Raw genomic sequence first — 22,941 nt, forward strand, 5'->3', positions numbered from 1 at the left:
CTCTAGTATGGGTACATTTGTGATCAAGAGCAAGATCTATTCTTGTCCACTCTGTCCCTAGAAGCAGGCATGTAGAAGGGGACCAGCTGCAATTTGCTGAGGTTGTAAGAAGTTACATAAGCAGATTTTTTGCAGCTACCACAGAAGTACTTGCAGGAGCCACAGTGAAACCAGTCAATCGGTTACCAAAATATCATGCAGTTTCCATTTGAAGGCAGCAAGTGGTGAACAAGGGTTACTTGCAAACAGACGTCCTTCAGCTGCCCTTGGAGGGACTCCTTTCTGTCCTTCCCAATTCCTCCAACACTACCAGTCTAAAAGCTTTGCTAAATCAGGGCTCTGCCTTTATCTATGCTACTATTTATATATAATGCTCTAAGCACAGATGTGAAGAGTCGGCCTACAAGTTATGCCTTTGGAAAGAGCCAAAGCGGAAATACATTGAAACATACCATTCCCCACCAACCTGTACCTCCTACCTGATGCCAAGTGGAGAATCTCCTTGTCCACGCAGATTATCTCCTTGCAGCAGATGAGCAACTGTATAGTAGGCCATGTAGATAGTGGAATCGGAGAGAGATTCTATCAGCCACTGCTCATCCCAAGGTAAACGAGTACCTACAAGAAAACCCAAAAAAGATCGTCATTACCAGCCACAGGCCAGAATTCCCATTTGCAGAACTCACAACAGATGATGGGATTTTTAAAAGTGCCTGAGTGACTCAGGAGCGCAATTCCCACTGACTTCAGTTGGACCTTCACTCTTAAATCACTTCAGTGCTTCTGAAAATCTCACTCAGGAGAATGGGCCAGTTGCAGCTGGTTTTTTGTTCTTGAACATCTTGGCAGACAGAGGGAATCCTTTCAGGGGACTGTCCTTAGCTTTCCTAATGCAACGGTCAGCTCACTTCTAAATTCAACAAACTGAAGCACCTGTTCACCTTATCGTTTGCTCTGCATGTTTCATAGAAAGAGACTATCCTGGCCTGCTGCCATACTGAGTCAGGTGGTATTATATCAGGATACTATTCTGTGAACTAAGAAGGATTGGGTCTGGATGAGAGACCTGCAAGGAAAATCCCCAGGCACTGCAGGAGATGGTACTGGTTCCTTCCATGTCATCTCTGAATAAATGGGCCATGCATGGTGATGGGGTGGGAGGGCTTTATTGCTGGTGGTGTTTCCATACAAAAAATAAAACAGCTCCTGATTAACTCAGGTCATGTGGAAGGTGTAATCTTTTTGATGTCCTGGGTCAAATTCTAATTGGGGTCATTCTGTCTTGCCTACCTAATTCCTCCCACTAACTTCTCAGTTAGATATTGTATTAGTTTTAAAATGATCAGTATGTCTAGTGATTTTACATCTAATACAATATCTAATTGAGAGGTTAGTGTGGGGAATTAGGTCCTCTCCAGGTGAGGGTGGAGCAGCTGACGTTAGTAGAAGAGTTCAAGTATCTAGGAGTCTTGTTCACGAGTGATGGTAAGCAGGAGCATGAGACTGACCAGCGGATTTGTGCGGCGTCAACAGCGATGCGGGCGCCATACCGATCCGTGGTGGTGAGGCGGGAGCTGAGTTCTTGGATGAAGCTCTCCGTCTACAGATTAATCTACGCCCCCATCCTCAATGACTGAAAGGGCAAGATCGTGGGTACAAGCGGTGGAAATTATGTTCCTTCGCAGGGTGGCTGGGCTTACTCTCCAAGACAGGGTGAGGGGCTTGGCTACTCCTCTGGACCGAGAGAAGCTAGCTGAGGAGGTTAGGGCACCTGATAAGGATGCCCCCTGGGAGGCTCCCTTTAGAACTTTACCGGGCATGTCCTTCTGGAAGGAGGCCCTGAGGCCAACCCAGGACTTGCTGGAGGGATTACATCTCCCAGCTGGCCTGGAAACACTGGAGAATCCCCCAGGAGGAGCTGGAACATGTTGCGGAGGAAAGGGAGAATAGGGAGGACCAGATCTCCCTTTCCTCCATGCTGCTGCTGCAACCCTCACCGGGAAAAGCATGAATGGATGAAACAGTGAGAGTTACTCTCCTCAAGCAGCAAGTTAGGAAAAGCTGTGTGTTTTTCCTACCTAAGCCATACGTTCTTGAGCAGGCATGCTCCTGCAGCCAGCCCAGTGTAGCTTCAAAATTCCTTCTGGTCTCTTCACAAAACCTATGTGGAACAGACTATTATTAATCCTTGGTCTCCCTCAGGGTTATGTTGTCAGCACATGCCACATCCCAACCTACACTTTATCCATCTCTTTCCCAGAACTTACGTCTCTAGATCCGTCAAGCAGTCAGATGCCTGCTTCTTCCAGTTTACTTCACCATAATCTAGGTACCTTAAGATCAAGGAAAATAATTAGAATAAAGAAGTTAACATAAGGGTGCACCAGGGGGACAGATTAAGTGATTTCACTTCACTCACCACTGGTCACAAAGAGCCACCACGCACTCATCCATGGACCTCGATATAACTTGTTTCTCAGGTTCCATATAAATCATTGCTTCACCCTGAGATAAAAAGGGAAGAGTTATATTTATACCTTTATAGTTATAATACATAGGGCATTAAATGAAAGGAGTTTACCAATAATAAACCCCCTATTATAATCTCAACTGTGTGTGTAGATTCTCGGTTAAAAGGTGCTACAGAAACACAAAGTCTTTACTGTTTAAAGCTATGTACAGATGGTAAAAATGTGTATAACAAGGCTTTAAAATATGATGCCCAAAATCCTCAAGAACTAGACAAAATGGGGAATGGGAGGAAAGTGATTAGCTTTAACTCTGCATCCATATTCTGTATCAGAGAAACGAGACAGAGTACCACAGTACAGACTGAAAGGACATCCTATCCTGCACTGACAGAGATACAGACTAAATACAGACTAAATAACCAAAGCCTTTTCCATATAATCACTATGATTCTACGGACTGTGACTAGGCCATAAGACATGCATTTATGTAAGGCAGTACGCACAAAGCTAAAAAACCCAGACATCTCTTTCTACTTGATCCATCAGGTACAATACATTTCTCTTTATCTAAGAATATCATACTGTGTTTTAGCATCACTTTGTACTCTATTGCTACTGCTCTTTCCAAAGAACATCTAAGGCAATGCTTCTGGGGAAATAAGCCAATATATTTTATTTAGTGACTATCCTGCTATGGGAAAGACAAAGGATCATCTTGGAAAGCATTATCCAAACTACCACATACATTGCCCACCATCTTCTTCTGTATAAGCTTCTTGACATCCTGGACTTTTTGCCCCTTGTACTCATCCACCAACATTATCTGTAAGGGAGAGACCATTGCAGAAGTTAGGTTTTCTTAAAAGGATTAAGTTTCAAGTATTATGTAAAAACAACTAGTTCTCTTGAGCTGCAAGAAATAATGGTATTGTGACCTATGACGCATCTTAAAAATTAGATGCTGAAAATCTTTTTTTTTTAATATCTCCCTGAACTACCACATATATATTTATACACTATATGTTTTACTTATGCACATTCAAACCAGGAGGGCTAGCTGGACATGCACAGCCCTGCCACACAGGAAATTGGTCTTTGAATTCCAAATAGTTTAGATGGGCCAAGGCTTAGGGCACTGTGACAGAAGCCCACCGAATGAGCTGAAATGGGGAAGAACCACTCTTCTGTCATTTTCTACCAGTCTCTTCAAGTCAAGGTTTGGAACGATGTTGACTGTTTCCTGAGAAAGGTGCATCCAGTGGCCATAACATGGGCCTCATCTTGAGACACACACACCTCCAGCCTCCCAACTGGGATTCTACACTATCTCCACAGCACATACAGAGGCTCACTTAAGGGTAGTTCCTTAGAATGTGGGCCATTAAAAAATCCCAAAAGGACCGAACCCCCACCCCCCAAAAAATCCATACACCTTCACCTTCCCGATTTATTAATCTATTACAGGGGTGGCCAACCTGAGATTGAGAAGGAGCCAGAATTTACCAATGTAAGTTGCCAAAGAGCCACAGTAATATGTTAGCAGCCCCCCATCAGCTCTTGCCCACCCCCCGGCTCCCAGCACCTCCCGCCCACCAGCACCTCTGCCAATCAGCACCTCCCCCTCCCTCCCTCCCTGCACTTCCCGATCAGCTGTTTCATGGCATGTAGGAGGCTCTGGGGGGGAAAGGAGAGGAATGAGGGCACAGCAGGCTCAAGGGAGGGGGTGAGAAGGGGTGGAGTGGGGGCAGGGCCTGTGGCAGAGCCAGGGGTTGAGCAGTGAGCAACCCCTGGCACATTGGAAAGTTGGCACCTGTAGCTCCAGCCCCGGAGCTAGTACCTATACAAGGAGCCGCATGTGGCTTTGGAACCGCACGTTGGCCGCCCAATCTGCCTCCTTTCAAATGTTTATCAACTTCAATATTAAAAAAAGGTTTTCACAACACACCTAGGGAAGCCTAGTTACTTACTCCCTCATAAAATCCTTTCAGGTACACTCTCTCCTTAGCCTCTGTAAGTTTCTCTTTGTCATTCTGGCTCTGGATTTTCAACTCGTCACAGACCAATGGAGCAGAAAGGCTACCATAGCCTGGGATTTCGATGATGGGCACCTGGGAATAGCATGGTATTGTCAGGATTTGTTTCAAATTGTGTGAAAGCAACACAAGTCCTGCAGGGAATTGTCTCTTGAATTTCGCAGCCTTCAGTGGAAATTGTACTCCTAAGAAAATGCAGAGTCAAGTGCATTTTTCTTCCATGTTCACAATCCAACAACCAACATGGGAATTGAAACCAGATATTTGGAGGAGAGGACGAAAGGCACATATCTACCAATTGTGAAAACTCATGAGCATTACACTTGTTCTGTGCAAATCATACAAGTGATATTATAGAGAAAACAGCTATTAAAAGCAGCTGTCAAAGTTACAGCAGTCTTTGAATTCATGCTGTTTTATACATAGTGTGCTGCTTTCCAGAATTTACTGTTAATCAAATTTGGTGGAATTCTATAAAAATTCAACACAATGCCACTAAGCTCATCAGGAATTTCTGGCACTCCCCAGAGTGACTCCTGACTGCACGTCTGCAAGCAATAACCCAATTTTTTCCCCTGTGCACGAGACAGACGAGGAGTACTGAACAGCTAACTGAGAGGAGAGCAGGAGCAATACAGAAAATCTGAGATGTATTTGGCTGTACTCTATACTCTCAAAATGACATACGTGGCTGAATCCCCATAAACTCCATTAGCAGTAACAGAAGTGACACAGATATAGCACTTTGCACGGAGCAGATAATACAGTCTCCATTAAATCAAGATTATCACAGAAGGTTTTAATCCGCGAACAGAGACTCAAACTCTAAACTGTAGCCTCAAGGTAGCACTTGCTACAAAAATAGTTTTGTTTTGTTTTTGTTTGTTTTTTTAAACACAAAAGGAGTGGAGCTTTCCTCCTTCAAGGCCACAGACTAACAACTGCAGTTTCACAACTATGAGGGCAAGTTCTTCTGATGCTTCAAGCTCTTTTGGCTACTAAAGGATTTTAAAAACAAAATTTCTGAAAGGTATGCAAGCTCCTAATCCAATTTAAAAAAGCCATGTATGTTTGAGAGACACACTTAGCTGCACTCACCGGTTCAAAAGGCAGGACCATTTCATCTTTAATTCCATATTTCCCTCTTAGAGCCTACAGAAGATGTTGAAAAAAAACAAAGCACACTATAAAACAGAAGAATTTTTTTTAAACTTATTTTTTCATTATGTGTAATTCCTTAACAAAAAGGATGACCTTCTGAATGAATAATATATCATGCTCTCAGACGTGTTGTCAACCCTTTTTGCCCACCACTCCTTGGGAATTAAGAAATCTGAGTTCAGACCCCCAATTTTGCAATCAATTTCCAGTTGGTCTAAGGCAACTCATTAATCCCTGTGTGGCTTAAGTTTCCCAGTTATAAAATGGGGAAAATACTACGTCCGTACCACCCGGGGGTGTTGTGAGAATAAATACATTAGCATTTGTTAGGTGCTCAGGTACCAACTACCTAGAAAATTTATATGTCTAGACTTTAAGTCTTCAGGGCAGGGACCAGTCTCACGTATTTTTGAAACACCTAGCACGCTTTTGGTACTATATAATCAAAAGGCTGCTACTTGGCTTATGTGAAATGAGTACAGGGGTCTTAACCTAGTAACCAATGGCCAAGTGACCACACCAGAGAAATCCCTCTCACACCTGGTACTAATTTCCACCTTAATAGTCTTGTCAACCCCACCCATATAATATAAAAGTGATGAGGTTCTGGTACAGAATCATTTCCAAAGTCTGCATGAAGATGATACTGACGATCAGAGTTTTTAAAATATTATTTACAAGTGGATTCCAAACTAGAGTCTGCAACATCATACACTTAGTTTGCCCATAAGTTTAGAGGTCACTCATGGAAGTTTCGTCAACTAAAAAAAATGGTCCCCATTTTAGTTATCAATGTACTTGTTTTTGTCACTCAGAACACTCGAACTGTGAGTAATACAGATCTGAGAGGCTGACCTGTTTTTTCTTCAAATCTCTCAGGGCTGCAATGTCATCAGGAGCATCAGATGGGACACTTGTGACCACTCCAGTGCCTTGCAAAAAAATCAATCAGGTAACAAAAATCAATTAATATATACTATGAAACATGGGATGTAATGAACAGGCTCATGTAAGAAAATTACTTTTATCTTACCTTTATTTTCCTTAATTGTGAGCATAGGAAGAGCATAGATGACTTTGTAGAAAGTTAAAGGAGCAGAGAGTGCAGCTCCAAGAATCTCCTGTGCAAGAAAGGAATATTAGAACAAGGAGTGCTGTCTTGGCCTGCCTCAGAAGGAACCTGCTGAGCTGAAGTTCCTTTAAACCCAGCTGGTCTTCCCCACATAGTGCAAATAGATAAATTAAAAGGCCATGACACAATTCAAACTGCAGAAGCCCTTCTTCTGCAAAGTAACTAGATACCATGCATATCGCTCTGTGGGACAGTATAATGGACTATTTTATTCATTACTAGGAAATGAAGTACCAGATTCTGGAAGGAATTCAGAGAAGAGCAACAAAAGTATTAGAACTGGAGAACAGTACAGTGGATTATACCCATTCTCCAGACACAGAAGAATTTTGAGAAAAGGATGGCTGAGTGGGGAGAGACAAATAACTGAAAAGTGTAAACAGCAAGGAGAGAATGGAATGGTTTAGTGTGGTACATTTAGGCGAAAGAGGGTTAAAAGCTGAATATCAGGAAAAACTTCCAGAGGACTATTAGACTGAAAAATAGTCTCTCAAAGAAAATGGAGGAAGGAACTGAGAAATTTATAGCTAAATTGAATGAAGGACTGGAAAAGCACTCGTATTGTGAGGACCATTCCTGCACTGACAAAGGGTTGGAGCAGATGTCCTAGCAGTCTTCCCCACCTCCAATTTATGTGGATTCTATCTTTAACAAGATGGAATAGAATATTCCACTTTCTGTCCTTCATGTGACTTCGTAACACAAAGGACATTCTTAGGAAATCCAGTGCATCAAGTTTTACCAGGTGGCATTCTACTTAGACAGTGATGTAGAATGGCACACCCCAAAATGCCATTGGGTCAGCATTTTTATTCAATATTTGTGAAACTAAATATGCTGAACACCTGGTCCAACCATTAAAGACAGGGAGCAGTCAAAGGAAGTAGCTATTCTCACCCAAGGTGAACTAGGTATTTCAGTAGAGAATGGTCCCAGACTCATTTAACTCATTCTAACTAACTATTATTTCCTTTCCATCCTTTGTAGTAAAAATAATGAGTCGCTGCTTTAAATACTGCATTACTTGTGCCATTAGTTCTCAAATAAGATTGTGGCAACATTAACACATTTGTCTATAGATTAAACAGCTGCACTAGTCTGGTAATCTCCTCCCCGTTCTTTATTTGGTCACTTAACACTCACCAAAAGCTACCAATATAGATTAAAGTGTCATCAAGTTTGTATGCCACAAGTAGGCAAAGCACAACTCCTACAGGAGTCCATAACTTGGCCTATAAGCGGCAAGATGCTCACCTCTCCCATCAGCTCCTTGACGACAGGTACCACTCCGTTATCTTTTGTAAAGCCCTGGTAGGACATGTTCCTGGCGGCTCTTTGGGTGCAGATAAAAATATCCCCATTCACATTCTCAAAGCCAATGTACTTCATATCTGGGCGAACCCAGCAGTTAGTCTGTCCAAACATGGTCTCTGGTCTGAGAGTAGCTGCCACCAAGAAGATATTTTTTCCTTTAAGGCCACTAAAATAAGATAGGGCACATTAAAATAAGAAAACTAGGATTATTACAGAGTTTAATTACTCACAAGCTAAACCTAGCCCTAAGGAAAGTTCTGTAAGGGATGAATCTGGATAGTCTATTAGGCTTTTTCACTTAATCTAATACTATAGAATTTAGTGAGTCTTTATTTAGATTAACGAATACACTGACTCAAGACAACAAACAAGACTTTCACAAGTTGAGTGTCCAACATGAGACACTTTAAAGGAGCCCAATTTTCAAAGTGATGGATGTTCAGCACTTTCTGATAATCAGGCCCCTTTAAGGAGTCTCCAGTTATCGCTTTTGAAAAACCTTAGCCGAAGCACTTTTCTCTTCCCAGTAAAGGTCACTATTGGCCAAGAGGAACAAAGAGCAGTAAACTGTCAATTAAGTCACTAGATATGAAACTGAGCACACATTGGGAGACATTCTGTCACATATGAAAACAAATTTTGAAAGAGAAAGTACTTAAGAACAGAGGTAAACGGTAATTGGGATAAAATACAACATAGTTTTACAAAAAGTAGATCGTGCCAGACCAACCTGATCTCTTTGAGAAAAGAACTGATTTTTTTAGACAAAGGAAATGCAGTAGATCTAATCTACCTGGGTCTCTGTAAGACATCTGATACAGTTCTACCTGGGAAATTATTAGTTAAATTGGGGATTAATGTGAGAATTAAAAGGTGGATAAAGAATAGGTTAAAGGGGCAACTGAAAGGTGACCTATTAAGCAAGAGGGAAGTTACAAGTGGAGTTTCTCAGGGATCGGTCTTGGGACCAATCTTATTTAACATTTTCATTCATGACCAAGGCACATGAAATGGGAGTGTGCTAATAAAATTTGCGGATGACACAAAGTTGGGGGTAGAACTGAACTACTACAGTAGAGCTGGAGGACCTTGAAAACTGAAGTCATAGAAATGGGATGAAATTTAATAGTGCAAAGTGCAAGATCATGCACTTTGGGACTAACTACAAGAATTTTTTGCTATAAGTTTATCAGTTGGAAGTGACAGAAAAGGAGAAAGGTCTGGGTGTATTAGCTGATCATTGCATGAGATGCCAATATGATGAACCAAGAAAAAGACTAACGCAATCTTAGGATGCATCAGGCAAGATATTTCCAGTAGAGATAGGGAAGTATTATTGCCATTATACAAGGCACTGGTGAGACCTCATTCAGAATACTGTGTGCAGTTCTGGTCTCTTATGTTTAAGAAAGATGAATTCAAACTGGAAAAGGTGCAGAGAACGGCTGCTAGGATGATCAGAGGAATGGAAAACCTATCTTATGAGAGGAGACTCAAAGAACTTTGCTTGTTTAGCCTAATCAAACAAATATTGAGGGGAGATATGATTTCTCTCTATAAATACATCAGAGGGATAACAAATAACTTCTCTCTCTCTCTAGAGTTTAAGTGTCGATGTTGACATAAGAACAAATGGATATAAACTGGCCATCAACAAGTTTAGGCTTGAAATTAGACGAAGGTTTCTAACCATCAGAGAAGCCAAGTTCTGGAACAGACTTCACAGGGTAGCAATGGGGCCAAAAAACCTAACTTGATTTAAGACTGAGCTTGATAACTTTACTGAGGAGATAGTATGATGGTACACATGCCATTGTAGGCAACCTGTGACTGTTAGTTGCAAATATACCCAACAGCGAGATGATCATGATGGTCCCCACTTGCCTTGAAATTTGCGTCTATGGGAAGTGCATTTTAAATATTACAGGAGAGAAAAAAATCCAGGACTTGACAGGTGAATAAGAAAACTAAGAAAAAAACAATATTGCACAATTATTTTTTACTGTAAATTTCTGCACTACACACTTTCTATTACCAATTTTAAATACTTATTAAAAAAGGCTTTTGAGTTCAACTTAAAGTTTTTCCTGACCAATTTTTTTCCTTTCTTTTTGTTTAAATTAAGGAGACTGGATCCCTCTTAAAATACATTTATAAAGGAGACTTGATGCCTTTCAGGAAGATACGTTTTAGTCAAACACAAGGTATTAGGCTCAATGCAGAGGTAACAGTTGAAATTCTGTGGTTTATGTTACATAGGAGGTAACACTAGATGATCTAATGGTTCCTTCTCGCAGGAAAATCCATGAATCTATGAAACCTACCTTAGCTTTGCAGGGTAAGGCTCTACCACCTTCATTTTTATTAATGTATATTCTTGAGGTCCAACACCCTAAGAGTCACACACACAGAGACCAGTAGTCAATATAAAAGTCTACTTATGCAGCAAAAGTACCATTTCCCAAAAATGAATTTTATATTTTGTAGTGGCACAATTCAAATGCTATTTCAGGATCTTATATTGAAACTAGACTTCCACTGATATCAATGGGAGCTTAGCAGCATACAGACTGCAGGGCAGAGTCCTATTTATTCCTACTGATCAAACACCTTACTCATCTAGGCTATTATATTACATCACTAAAGTAAATGAATTGGACTTCAGGCCATTGAATCATGCTCCTGTGAAAGTCAGGACATCAACTGCCAGATTATCACTCAGAGAAAACTGGCTAAAGTTAACACTATCTATTGCATGTGTCACAACAATTACTATTTTTTCTAGAGACATCCAAGCTTCCCATGTATTAATAGCTTGAGATCAGATAAGTCAACATGAAAATATATTTAATAATCATTTTCAGCATACAGTGTACTTCTTCGTTATTTAAAAGTTACGTACAATATACAAAGAACTTGTGTCAAATAAAATTCATCACCTCTCCAGTTTGTCTGTCATGATCCATGCAAGGTTGTCCATCTTTTGGAGAATAAATTGTATACCTAGGAAACACCGTAAATTATTATTTAGGAGTATGCACCAAAGGAGGAGGACAAGGTCCCTGGCACAAAGAACTTGGGGTGGGATTTTCAATAGCACTCAATTTGCTTAACTCTGCTACCATTAATATCAGTGAAAGTCCTACCACTGATACCAATGGAAGCAAAGTTAGGTAAATATTGAAAGCTTTTAAAAACCTCACCCCTGAAGCCTAAGGACCCAATTGGACAGCTGGCTGAGCTTAATACCCCACTAATTTCGGTGGGACATCTGCATTCAGAGGGCTTGCTGGGGTGAGTCTGTATAAATTACAAAATGATTATTACTAAGTCACAGAGACACATAATATTATACCCAACTTTTTTAAAGTAGTGCATGGAGGGAAATTTACATTTTTGCTAGGTTTTTAATAGTACAGACTTGGTAAATTAAAGAGAGCATATTTACCGTTTCCCAAATTTTATTTTATTTCTTTCCTTCAGTGTTAAAAATTGCCACCGTACAAATGAATCATAATAAGGGTTAACATCAGTGGTAATGAAAGAACGCCTCCAATCCACCTGAAAAGATATGCAAGTAACAGGTAAGCAAATCCAGCCAAAGATTTCTGTGAACATTCACACACAGAGCACTTGCTTCATCTCACTCATTTGCTATGTTTATTCAAACCCTACAAGGTACCTGCTCCATGAATTAAAAAAAAAAACCCTTGATTGTTTGACACTTGTATGTATATACAAAGTCTATGCAGTTGATTGCATGTGGGTCTTTCAGAAAAGACTTTCAAAAGCCTAGGTTCTGTCTTCTGTTTGCTCCATGGCAATTTTTGTAATACCAGGGTGGTGCGGACATATTTCTCTGATGGCCTTTATGGATTCCCTTTCTCCTCTGCATGTGTTATGCACTTTATCTACCTGGAGGCGGCTGCCTGTAAATGGCACCACATGTAAACAATCTGTAGCACCTTTCACCCCAAAATCTTCGAAGAAAAGTAAGGTATGATTATATAAAAGTCGCATCGTGTATACACACACACATACACACACACACTCCTTTATGGACAAGCAAACTTCCATCACTGAAGCCCAGGGAGACGGCATTTCCTAAAATAAATAAATGAACAGACTCCCCTCAGTAATTTCTCTGTATTCAAATACAAAGTTTTTTGACGGTGAAAAGGGTCAGATTAAAAGAACTAAAAATCTGACATCCTCTCTATCCACAGAACAGGTGCAGCCATGAAAAACAAAGTGAAAGTTTCCCAACCAGATAGAAAAACAGTGAGTCAACTGTGATGTGGAAGAGACTCCCTCAAGGGTTGTTGAGGCAGCTCCGTCTTCAATATACGTTCTGTTCTTGGATTTTCTACAGAGACTGCCCAAAGAAGCCACATTAGTACTAACAACAAATCAATGCACAGACATGAGACAGCAACAACTTTTGGCTATCAACCACTAGGGCAGAATCTGACACAGTGGGAAGTCATGGACAGCAGAACAAAACCTATCAATTACTTGCACCACCAGCAAGTCACTAGTAAACCAGGGTCCTAAACATGAAGGAATTCCATCACTAGAGAGCAATTTGGCATTGAGAGTTTCCTGAGTGATGTGGAAGTAACTGCAGGGATAATTTGGCATTTGACATATCTTCTGGGGCAATATGCAATGGGTTGTATTCCTGTCTTGCTATATGACCTTCATTGTGTCAGGTAATCTTTGTGCATTAGCTGTAAAATTGAGATAACACTTACTGATCATACAAGGATATTGAGAAGTTTAATTAATGCTTTATAACACTTTGGATGTTCCAGTACTTACTGCACTGCCACTAATGTTAGGCAAACACATCAAGGGGAGAAGAGATCTCAACATTAATTCAGTAAAACCAGGAAGAGAATTCATGTTTGTAACAGCATTTTAGATTTTAAACATGTACCTTCAGCCCCATGCTCTTTAGGTCCTGGAGAGCAAGGGGTGGGAAGTAATCAAGCCAATGCTCAGCCTCGGAAAACTTCACTATTTCTTCATCAGAAAGACCCAAAGACTTCATGATCCCCCACTGGTACTTGCAAGAGCCAGTCTTGGCGGCAGCTTTACTCTAAAAAGACAAGTATAATGAGCAAAAGAACATCCAAGCACGTCTCACTGTTTCTTCTCCTGCAGGGAATCATTCAATCCTAACATAACACCTTCCAATCACTGAGATGCATACCAGTACTGCTATTTTGGCTGCTTTTCTCTGATTTAATGAGGATAAACTGCGATGGGCGCTGGTACGGTCTGCCTCACATTCACATGTGCCTACTCTACCATGCTGCAGCCAAGAGAATGAAGTTCAAATCAGTCCAATGAGCGGTGGTAGCTTTGTTGGCGGGAGAGCGCTCCTGCCGATAAAGCATTGTTCACACCAGCGCTTTTCATAGAGAAAACTTTTGTCTTTTACGGGTGTGGTTTTTTAACACCTCTGAACAACAAAAGTTTTGTCGTTCAGTTTTGTCGTTCAGTTGCCAGCCTTATGCAAGATCTGTTTTTCACACATACATGTGCATGGAGAGAACAGACTGTATCCCAAATCCTTTGCTCACAAATTATCTAACAAACCATAAATTAATCTGTGTGGGACAAGACTTAACTCTCCAAAACTTAAATTTTCCCTGGCCCTAATATTTCTTGTATCTTCCCAAATTCATAAATCTCCTTAACAGTTTGTTTGATAAGCCACTCTTGAATATGGTTGTACTGGATACATCTAGCCAGGGTCTGACTCTTAATTGAGCCCAGAGAGTCATCAGAAAATCTGGAGATGGAACTACCAATTAGATCGTCTAATCCAACACACTGATAGAACAGAATTGTTTCCTTCAGTATGTTTTCAAGTTCTTTGTCCAGTGTCCTTTTCAGTATCCTAAGCGAGGGGGCAGACTCCATTTCCCTCAGACTACTGAAGAGCCTAAGAAAGCTCATCATTAGAAAGCTTTTATGCATTAAAATGAGATTCTGAAGACCAAGTAATTAAAGTATCTTTTCAAAGCCAACATTAAAAGCACTACATTAAAGCGAAAAAATGGCTTTAACAAATGTACACTAAAAATCTGCATGTTTACATTTCTCATGCATAGGTATATATGCCATGTGTCCATATGTATTTATACAAATACTTTCAGAAAGGTTTGATACAAAACTTTACCTTTTTGCCTTTTGCCTTGTCTCTGATGACCACTTCCTCCTCTCTTCTAGCAGCCATTTCTTCCTCTTCCTCCTCCTCATCAGGGAACTCAGGTGGGCAGCCATATAATTCCATTTCTCTTTTCAGTTTATCTGCACATGCCTAAATAAAAAGTCATTGGTAACCTATCAGGACTGCTCAGTGGCTAAGGCTGGAACAATTATCAATAACTGATTTTATATCAATTATTTATGTACTTGAAAGACTATATTTATAAAATTTTCTATCACAGGACTCAGCTTTTGATCTACCTTTCCACTAGAGCAATTTAAACCACTTCTGGAGACTCCTGACAAGTTGCAAGTGTCCTGGCTTCTAGTTCACTAATTCCCCCTAATTCACTGCTATCCTGTCCATCTTTGACCACTGGCTAGGAATTGAAAAAATTCTCCTCCACTTCATATTTTAATTAGTGATGGAATAGGAAAGCAATTATCAAACCTCATTTATAATCAGGACATCTTATTAGCCATTAATCAATAAAAAAAATTATTAGTCACTGCTCATTTTTATCATAGTCCTAGGTGCATAAGCAATGTTGGCTATGCAGGAACAAAGACACAATTTGCTTGTAAGTTTTGCAGCTATGAAGTAACTTTAGAACATAAAAATAGATTATTAAAAGGCCCTTGTGCACTGATAACATTGGATACACCCAAATGACTCAGATTGTAAGATCTTTGCAGCAAGTCATTCATTAGGTGTTTGTACATAATAAACCTGGTTGTGGCCTTTAGGTCCCATTGCAATATATATTTATTAATTAATAAATATATAAGGCATCAGAGAAGAGATGTACCCCATCAGCTCCCTGGCTGCATACACTGGAGAATAACATAGCAATCAATTCCATCCTATGCAGGTCAGCTAGAATTACCATGGCAAGAATTTAATCCTATCCACTATAATCTAAAATACCATCTTCTTCCTAGGACGCGTCCAAATCCAAGTACTGTGGATTCTGTCTATACCTATTATGACAGGGGATGCCACACATCAGTGTGGGTGTGGAAAGGACGTAAATATGATCTAAACACTTTGGTTTGAGACAAAGGTGTTAATATTCCAGAAGTACCCACAGGAGATAGTTTTCAATTCAAATTCAGCCATGCTTTCATACTGTAAAAATCCTAAAATTTGACAGGTTTCAGTTTAAACTGCATCTATGCATTCTTCAATCAGTTCAATCAATACTTTGAATATGCAGTATAGGGCTAATTGAAAACTTTGCTTAAATACAGAACTATGCTGAAGAGACCTAATTAACTCAGAGCAGTCTTACCTTAATAGGCATGCCAGTACAATGGAGGCCAAATGGGAACAGGCAATTCTTTCCTTTTAGCCTTTGATACCCAACTGCAAACTACAGAAAGTTTTTTTAAAAAAAAGCATCCATCAGAAATATGAAGCAATAACCGCAAAAAGCTATAGCAGGTGACTTGACACACTAAGTCCTTAACCTCTGACTCAGATTCATTTTGCAGTCAAAATTACTAAAAATACAGACAGGGGTGAATACTGTCTAATGATCTGCGTGAAGGAATGGAAATCAGGACTATATTCTCAGTTCTGCCATTGACTTGCTGTGAAACCTTGAGCAATTCATTCAGTCTACATATCAGGTTCCCCACCTGAAAAGCAAAACCAATACTTACCTATATGACAGATCCCACAAGACGTGACTGACTAATGTTTGTAAAGCACTGAGTTTCCATGGATTAAAAGAGTGCACAGCAGTATCATCATAACATAAAGTGCTGACTCCAAGACACGATACATGGAAGGTGAGCATGAACTTAAGTATAGCACACATTGTATTTTCACTAAATAAGCAGTGAAATTCTATACAATTATTCTAATGATCTAGACTAATACTCTTCTTCACAAATATTTATATTAAGAAAGGAAAGGGACTAGCAGTTCGCCTTATGTTTCTGTTCAATTGGCACAAATCAACAAAAAGGAAAAAACAGCATCAAGTAGATAACAATGAATAATACATTAATGAATGACATGGTCTGTTCAGCCTGTATGAGTGCCAAAAAGACACTGCTAAACTGAAGGATCAAATGGCAGTTAAGATGTGATGTCACTGAACTTCAGGGATAGAATTCATGTTGTGCACCATTAGGAAAGTTGGAATTCTCATCTTTCTCATATTATGTATCATTCTTCTCTAGCCCAGCAAATCACAAACACTGCACCTTGAAAAAATATTTCCATTGTGATTATAGCGACTCTCTTATGCCATCCACGCTTCAAATACAGTATGATTTAAGCAGATAATACTACGAAAACCAGTATAACTATAAATCATTGCTTTATACGGTCTCTCTAGTGGTAGAATTTCAGAAAATAGCCTACTTTTGGATACAAACAAGTGTGTGCACAAACACATATGGTGGATTTTGTACATGCACAGCTGTTAGGATTTAAAAACACTTGAATGTGGGTGTTAGAGCTTGCACAAAAGAAAGATGTGTTGAGGTTTCTTTGGAAATCTCAGACCTTAATCTTCTAACTCGTGTGAGAAAGCAGCTGTTAAAATCATGAGGAATTTGAAATGGGAGTACAAAAATACAAGACAGGATAATCAGAATGATCTGGCTTTAAAGTCCAACATCTCACAGTCTGCTGGGATTAGAAACATTTTACCTTTTACTTACTGGATTACTTACTTATGTAAGGACAGAGACATTAAAATGTAGAGAAAACAGAAAAATTGGCATCTTCAGTCTTTGTTATTACTAAGACAAGAGAATAATAAGTGAGGCACTCGAGTGGCTCAACAACATTTGCTCTGAGGAGGCATTAAAATAAAAAGCTATTAGGAAAGAGAAATTCTTACCTCACATTTAGATAAAGAAAATGTGTGTCCAAGATGAAGGCGACCATTCATATATGGGTATGGAAAGGAGACGAAGTACTTCCCTTTACTGAGGAAGGATTAAAAAGATGTTTAAAAGGCCACCATAACTAGCTTTTAAAGTGAATTTCAGAATAAGAGACTGGCACCACCTATTATTTTAAATGAATTAATCTATTAAACAAACAGTCCTAAATTAACAGTTTAGCTACTGTTGATCCACAACTATGAAAATGTAAGTGTCCCCAGTAACAACATTTATTCAGTTATAAGCAAAATGTCTTCATAAACAAACTGAATACTGTTCTAACAAGATAGGTGGTAACTAGATGCAGCATCTTCCAGTGGACTAAGAACCAAGAAACACTTGACTTCTAATCCTGGTTCTGCCAGTGACTTGATGTGTAGCCTTGGATACATCATTTACTTAACCTATCTATGCCTCAGATTCTCCACCTGCAACAATGGCACCAGTGTTCTTTATAGAGCATCGGGTGTAAGCCGATGAGTTCTTTAATGGCTGCTGAGTCCAATGCGCAAGTGACTGTCCTGTCACACCCATACACTAGCAATGCTCTCAATCAGAGCAGCAGATCCTTTCCTCCTCTGATGCCAGTCATCACAAAGCTTGATCAAATTCATCCTGCAATGCCCCGCTCCATCTACAAACTGACTCCACCAAAGAGTGGCATTTTGCATTCCTTTCCCAATCATTCACAGAGATTCCAAAGGAATTCCAAAGCATTCCGAAATCTGTGCAGCAGTCTGCCTCTCTTTCCAGACCCTTTGCGAGCTTCAAAGTACAGCATGCTCTTCAGGATCATGTAATCCAGCATTCGCTTGACATGTCCAAGCCACCTAAGTCTTTTCTTACTAATCAACATTCCACGGAATAACATATCAGCACAATTTAACACTTCCACATTTGTCACCCTGTCTTGCCATCTTATTTGAAGAATTTTATGCAAGCACCGGATATGAAAACTGTTTAGCCCTTTGGTATGTGTGGCGTAAGTCGTCCGTGTTTCTGAGCCATATAGAAGAGTGGATAATACATATGTCTCATAAATACAGATTTTCACTTTAGTTGACAATTTATTATTGTTCCAGGCTCTATATCGCAAAAGACCAAAGTTCCTGGCTGCTTTGCTGATTCTACTAGTGAGCTCAACATCAAGATCTACGTTGCTATTTAGATTCTTACCCCCAAGCTTCATTAGCTATGGATTTCTGTTCTCAGATTGTCCAGGGTAGTTATGGCTGTATGCATTAAATGAATAAATACACAAAGCATCATTAAGGCAGTTTTCTGAAGGAAGGACAGTCTAAAAGCCCTGGAAGAGCAGCTATTTCCTATCATACATCTAGGACAAGCTACTACCACAACTGTTGTTGCTTAGGGCTGATCTTGAAGACCACCCAGAAGCACAGGAGCTGGAACAATTTTTATAGTGAGGATACTGAGAGCCATTGAACCAAACTGTAAACCCTGTATATAATGGAAACCACTTCAACCCAGCGAGCACGGCAGCATCCCAGCACCAGAAGCTTCAGCTTGTGCAGAATGCAGCCACCCACATTGTGAGTCATATTATCAGTTTTTAAAAGTGTATTTATTTGTACTCTCCTCATTGTCTGGGCAAGTGTATGATAACTTGAAAACATTTAAACAAGTAACAGGAAGACAATAAAACTGACTCCCTCCTCAGAACCACAAGAAAACAACTACTCAGGCTGCCTTATTCAAGCAAAAGTAAGGATGTTAATCCAATCACAATATTCTCTATAATTCAGATAGGAGCCATCATGATTATCACACTAAATTTAAAGAACTAGGAGAGGTAAAAGTAGCTGTGCCTATTATAAACTGATACGGTATGTTTCAAGCTAACAGGCTTTTCTGCACCAATGGACAGGCAAGCAGATGCTAGACCTGAGGGACACACCCCATATCTCTCCCCAAAACACATTCTGCTTTCATCCCACCCAGCTTCAAACCTAGTGACTCTTAGTAAGAGAGTCCTAGATGATTTCAGCTATCAAATTGTATAAAACACCTTACATGTTTATGGTGCTTTTCATCTGAGGATCTTAAAACACCTCAGACACTGAAGCCTCAGGGGCCCTGTGATGTGGGTATTTATCTTCATTTTTAAAGATGGTGACACAGACACAGAGAGATTAAAGTAAGGATTTCACTCAACTGCCTAAGTAATTTAGGAGCATAAGTTCCACTGCTTTTCAGTGGAATTGTGCTCCTAAGTCACTTAAGCACTTTTGAAAATCCTACTCTGAGTCAGAAGCAGAGCTGGAAATACAACTCAGTATCTCCAGACCATCCTGTTTTCGCCAACAGAAAGGTGTTCCTCTCAGAAGCACAAACATATTCTGCTGACATGCATCCAGTGCTTATAGGTACACTTCAAATTGTTGGTTATCGTTAGAGCCCTACCAAATTCGTGGTCATGAAAAAGGGGATCCCCCCTGTAAAATCTGGTCTTTTGTGTGCTTCTACCTATATTAAACAGATTTCATGGGGGAGACCAATGTTTCTCAAATTGGGGGTCCTGACCCAAAAGGCAGTTGTGTGGGGGTCACAAGGTTATTTTAAGGGGTCGCAGTATTGCCACCCTTATTTCTGTGCTGCCTTTAGAGACCCGTGGCCAGAGAGCGGCAGCTGTTAGCCAGGCACCCAGCTCTGAAGGAAGCATCTCCCTAGCAGCAGCACAGAAGTAAGAGTGTCAATACCATACCATGACACCCTTACTTCTGCAATGCTGCCTTCAGAGATGGGCAGCCAGAGAATGGCAGCTGCTGAGGGCCCAGCTCTGCAGGCAGCAGCTCAAAAAGGTGCCAATACCATACTATGCCATCTTTACTTCTGCAGTGCTACTGTCGGTGGCTTCTGCCTTCAGAGCCGAGTTCTCGGCCAGCAGTCACCGCTCTCCAGCTTCCCAGCTCTGAAGGCAGCGCTGCCACCAGCAGCAGTGCAGAAGTAAGGGTAGCAGTACCCCAAACCACCTCCCCCACAATAAACTCCTTTTTGAGTCAGGTTCCCCTACATTTACAACACCATGACATTTCAGATTTAAATAGCTGAAATCATGAAATTCACAATTTTTAAAATCCTATGACCATGAAATTGACCAAAATGGGCCAAGAATTTGGTAGGATCCTAGTTATAGTCTTCAGAGTTCTGAATATTCTGGGACTAAGGTAACATGGAGGTAGTCTCTCACCTAACTCAAAAAGTATTGCATTCAGCAGGGAGAATTCTATAATTAGACTTCATCTTGGCAGATAAAGAGGAATTGATTGCAGAACTAAAAATTAGTGGTTGCGTAGGTACAAGCAATCAAGACTTGATTATTTCTGTGCAAACTGAATAAAAGGCCAAACTAGTCTTTTATACAATGGGTGCTTTAAAAAAGTCAGTTTCACAAAGCTGAAAACAATTATGAGCCAAACTTGCTGTGGGAAAGAATTTAAACACAATATATAAATGATAATTGGGAACTGTTTAAGAAATTTAACGAATGTCCATGAAGCCACCCTCAAGAAATAAGGCTACGCTGGTTAAAAAACTAACCTGGCTTAGAGGGGAAATGAAAACAACTATAAAAAAAATAAAAATACAACATAACAAAAGGAAGAAAAGGAGCATTGATAGCAACTAAAATAGATTAGAAATTAGGCATCGTATAAATTTAATAAGGGAGCCAGAAGGGCACAATGAAAAATGTATGGTCAGCAGAATTAAGGACAATAAGGAGTTTTTCTAATTATATTACGAACAATGGTATTGGTCCATTTCCATATGGAAATGACAGAATTGTCAACAATAAAGAAGAAAAAGCAGAAGTATTCAATAAATATTTCTGTTCTGTATTTGGAAAAAAGCCTGATGATGTAGTCATATCACTTTCCATTCCAACAATACCTCAGGAGCATGTTAAACAGCAGCTGTTAAAGTTAGAGATTTTTAAATCAGCTCGTGCGGATAACTTGCATTCGAGTTTTAAGAGAGCTGGCTGATGAGCTCTCTGGACTGTTAATGTTTATTTTCAATAATTTTCAAATCAAGACTGGAATTTTTTAAACAGGAATTAATTCAGGGAAGTCCTATGGCCTGTGTTATGCAACAATTCAGACTATATGATCACAATGATCCATTCTGGCCTTACAATCTATTAATGTGAATCTATGAAACCTTTTATCTCATTGTAGTGTTTAAGACTGATAGGGATGTTCCTGCTGTCAGTTTCTAGGACCGAATCCAGGAATGGCAGCACAGCTCTCAGCAGCAGGCCTTCACTTTCATAACTTGCTCCCCCTGCTCATCTAGAAGAGCTCAGGCTCAGTACAATGTAAGACATACCCTATTTGGTGACTTGGTTGACTCCTAATTAGACTATTCAAGGACAAGCTGTTCGCAGAGGGCTTCCCAGATGCACCAATGACATGGAAACTCTCTGTTTTGTGGTAGTTCTAGCTAGTTTCACCTATTTTAACTTTTACAAATAGTGCCAAGAGTTTAAGGCCATAGGACCTTAACCCCCAAAATAAATAGAACTGTATGCTAACTAGAAGTATAAACAGCTTAATTTAGCAAAGCTGCTTTCATTCCATTTATGAATAGAATGATTGTATGTTACCATAGTACCCCGTGGAATTCCAGATCAAAGGATTTATTACTGTAAAATTGTCTATGGAGTGCTGAACTGTAGCTTTCCTCTGCAGTCTGAAATTTAAAAACATTAATAGTTTTGGATTTAAATCCATGACCTTTTGGGAGGATAACATCATGAATATTAAAGATAGGAGATTGCAGCTGCCCCATATAAAAAGCTGTCCCATGTATCCTCCTGAAATCTGAACAAGGAAAATAACCACATGTGGTTTGCTGCACTAGTTCTCTTAGCATTCAGAGATTGTTTGCCCCTTTCGGGTCACCAATTATCTGATTCAGGGAGCAGTTTTGCAGGAACTGCAGACCGCCCCATATTGAAATATTAAGACCAACAAATCTTTACCAGGACCACAAAGTATGGGAAATCATCTGGTCACAGAGGGGATCTCAGAAACACCCTCACTCACTGATGTTAGCAGCATCTGCTGCTACAAAGGAAATGGAAGAAATCTCTTTCAGCTCATTGGTATTTTAGCCAACATATATGTGTCACTGATTTACAAACTGTCAGCAACGGAGATTCCCACATAATGTAGAAACAGAAAAATATTTCAGATTATGTAAAAACAGAGTGGTTGGAAAATGGGGTGGGCAAAAGTTTTCGACTGAAAAAAATTTCCATCAAAGACATTCCAACCAACTATATTTAGATTTGAAGCTTTCCCTCCCCACACAAAGGGGTTACCTTGTCCGGCTCCCAATATCAGATGCGTTAACCTCAAACACTCGCGCATCATCCCACTTCCGCTGGATTTCTTTTTCAATTTTCTTCAGGAAGTCCACTTTTGCTGTCCCTTTCCGTTCCTATTCAACACAAGAGAAAAAAATCTAACCAGTTGGCCAACCATTTACCATATTTCTGCACTCATTATACCACAGCACAGTTCTGCATTCATTTTGTAATTGGACATTAGAACTGTATCTCATATTTCCAATCATCATTCTGGAGTACACAAAACTGGAGCACTCTGCCATCTATCAAAAAGTTAATATGTCTCCTAAGATTTTTTTTTAAAAGATTAAAACTAGTGTCACCTGGTTAAAA

At 39.9% G+C, this 22,941-nt stretch overlaps 1 protein-coding gene across 3 annotated transcripts in view; it reads right to left on the bottom strand.

Moving 5' to 3' along the window:
* Positions 1-22,941, bottom strand: part of LARS1 (leucyl-tRNA synthetase 1) — a 49,706-nt gene that overhangs the window by 22,032 nt on the left and 4,733 nt on the right. For all 3 annotated transcript variants that reach the window (XR_004001608.1, XM_030572710.1, XM_030572711.1), the window contains 18 exons: positions 22,582-22,700; positions 17,189-17,276; positions 15,623-15,703; positions 14,302-14,442; positions 13,051-13,212; positions 11,560-11,672; positions 11,051-11,114; positions 10,436-10,503; positions 8,052-8,277; positions 6,699-6,786; positions 6,521-6,597; positions 5,603-5,656; positions 4,439-4,579; positions 3,217-3,294; positions 2,420-2,505; positions 2,268-2,333; positions 2,079-2,161; positions 480-618 (listed from right to left, as the gene is read on the bottom strand). Coding sequence is in view for 2 of the 3 variants with exons in the window: in XM_030572710.1 (XP_030428570.1) it covers positions 480-618; positions 2,079-2,161; positions 2,268-2,333; positions 2,420-2,505; positions 3,217-3,294; positions 4,439-4,579; positions 5,603-5,656; positions 6,521-6,597; positions 6,699-6,786; positions 8,052-8,277; positions 10,436-10,503; positions 11,051-11,114; positions 11,560-11,672; positions 13,051-13,212; positions 14,302-14,442; positions 15,623-15,703; positions 17,189-17,276; positions 22,582-22,700 (1,874 nt within the window). In the remaining variant the exon portion in view is untranslated. The remainder of the gene's footprint in view (positions 1-479; positions 619-2,078; positions 2,162-2,267; positions 2,334-2,419; positions 2,506-3,216; positions 3,295-4,438; positions 4,580-5,602; positions 5,657-6,520; positions 6,598-6,698; positions 6,787-8,051; positions 8,278-10,435; positions 10,504-11,050; positions 11,115-11,559; positions 11,673-13,050; positions 13,213-14,301; positions 14,443-15,622; positions 15,704-17,188; positions 17,277-22,581; positions 22,701-22,941) is intronic.

The sequence above is a fragment of the Gopherus evgoodei genome, chromosome 8 (assembly GCF_007399415.2).
Source record: "Gopherus evgoodei ecotype Sinaloan lineage chromosome 8, rGopEvg1_v1.p, whole genome shotgun sequence".
NCBI lineage: Eukaryota > Metazoa > Chordata > Testudines > Testudinidae > Gopherus > Gopherus evgoodei.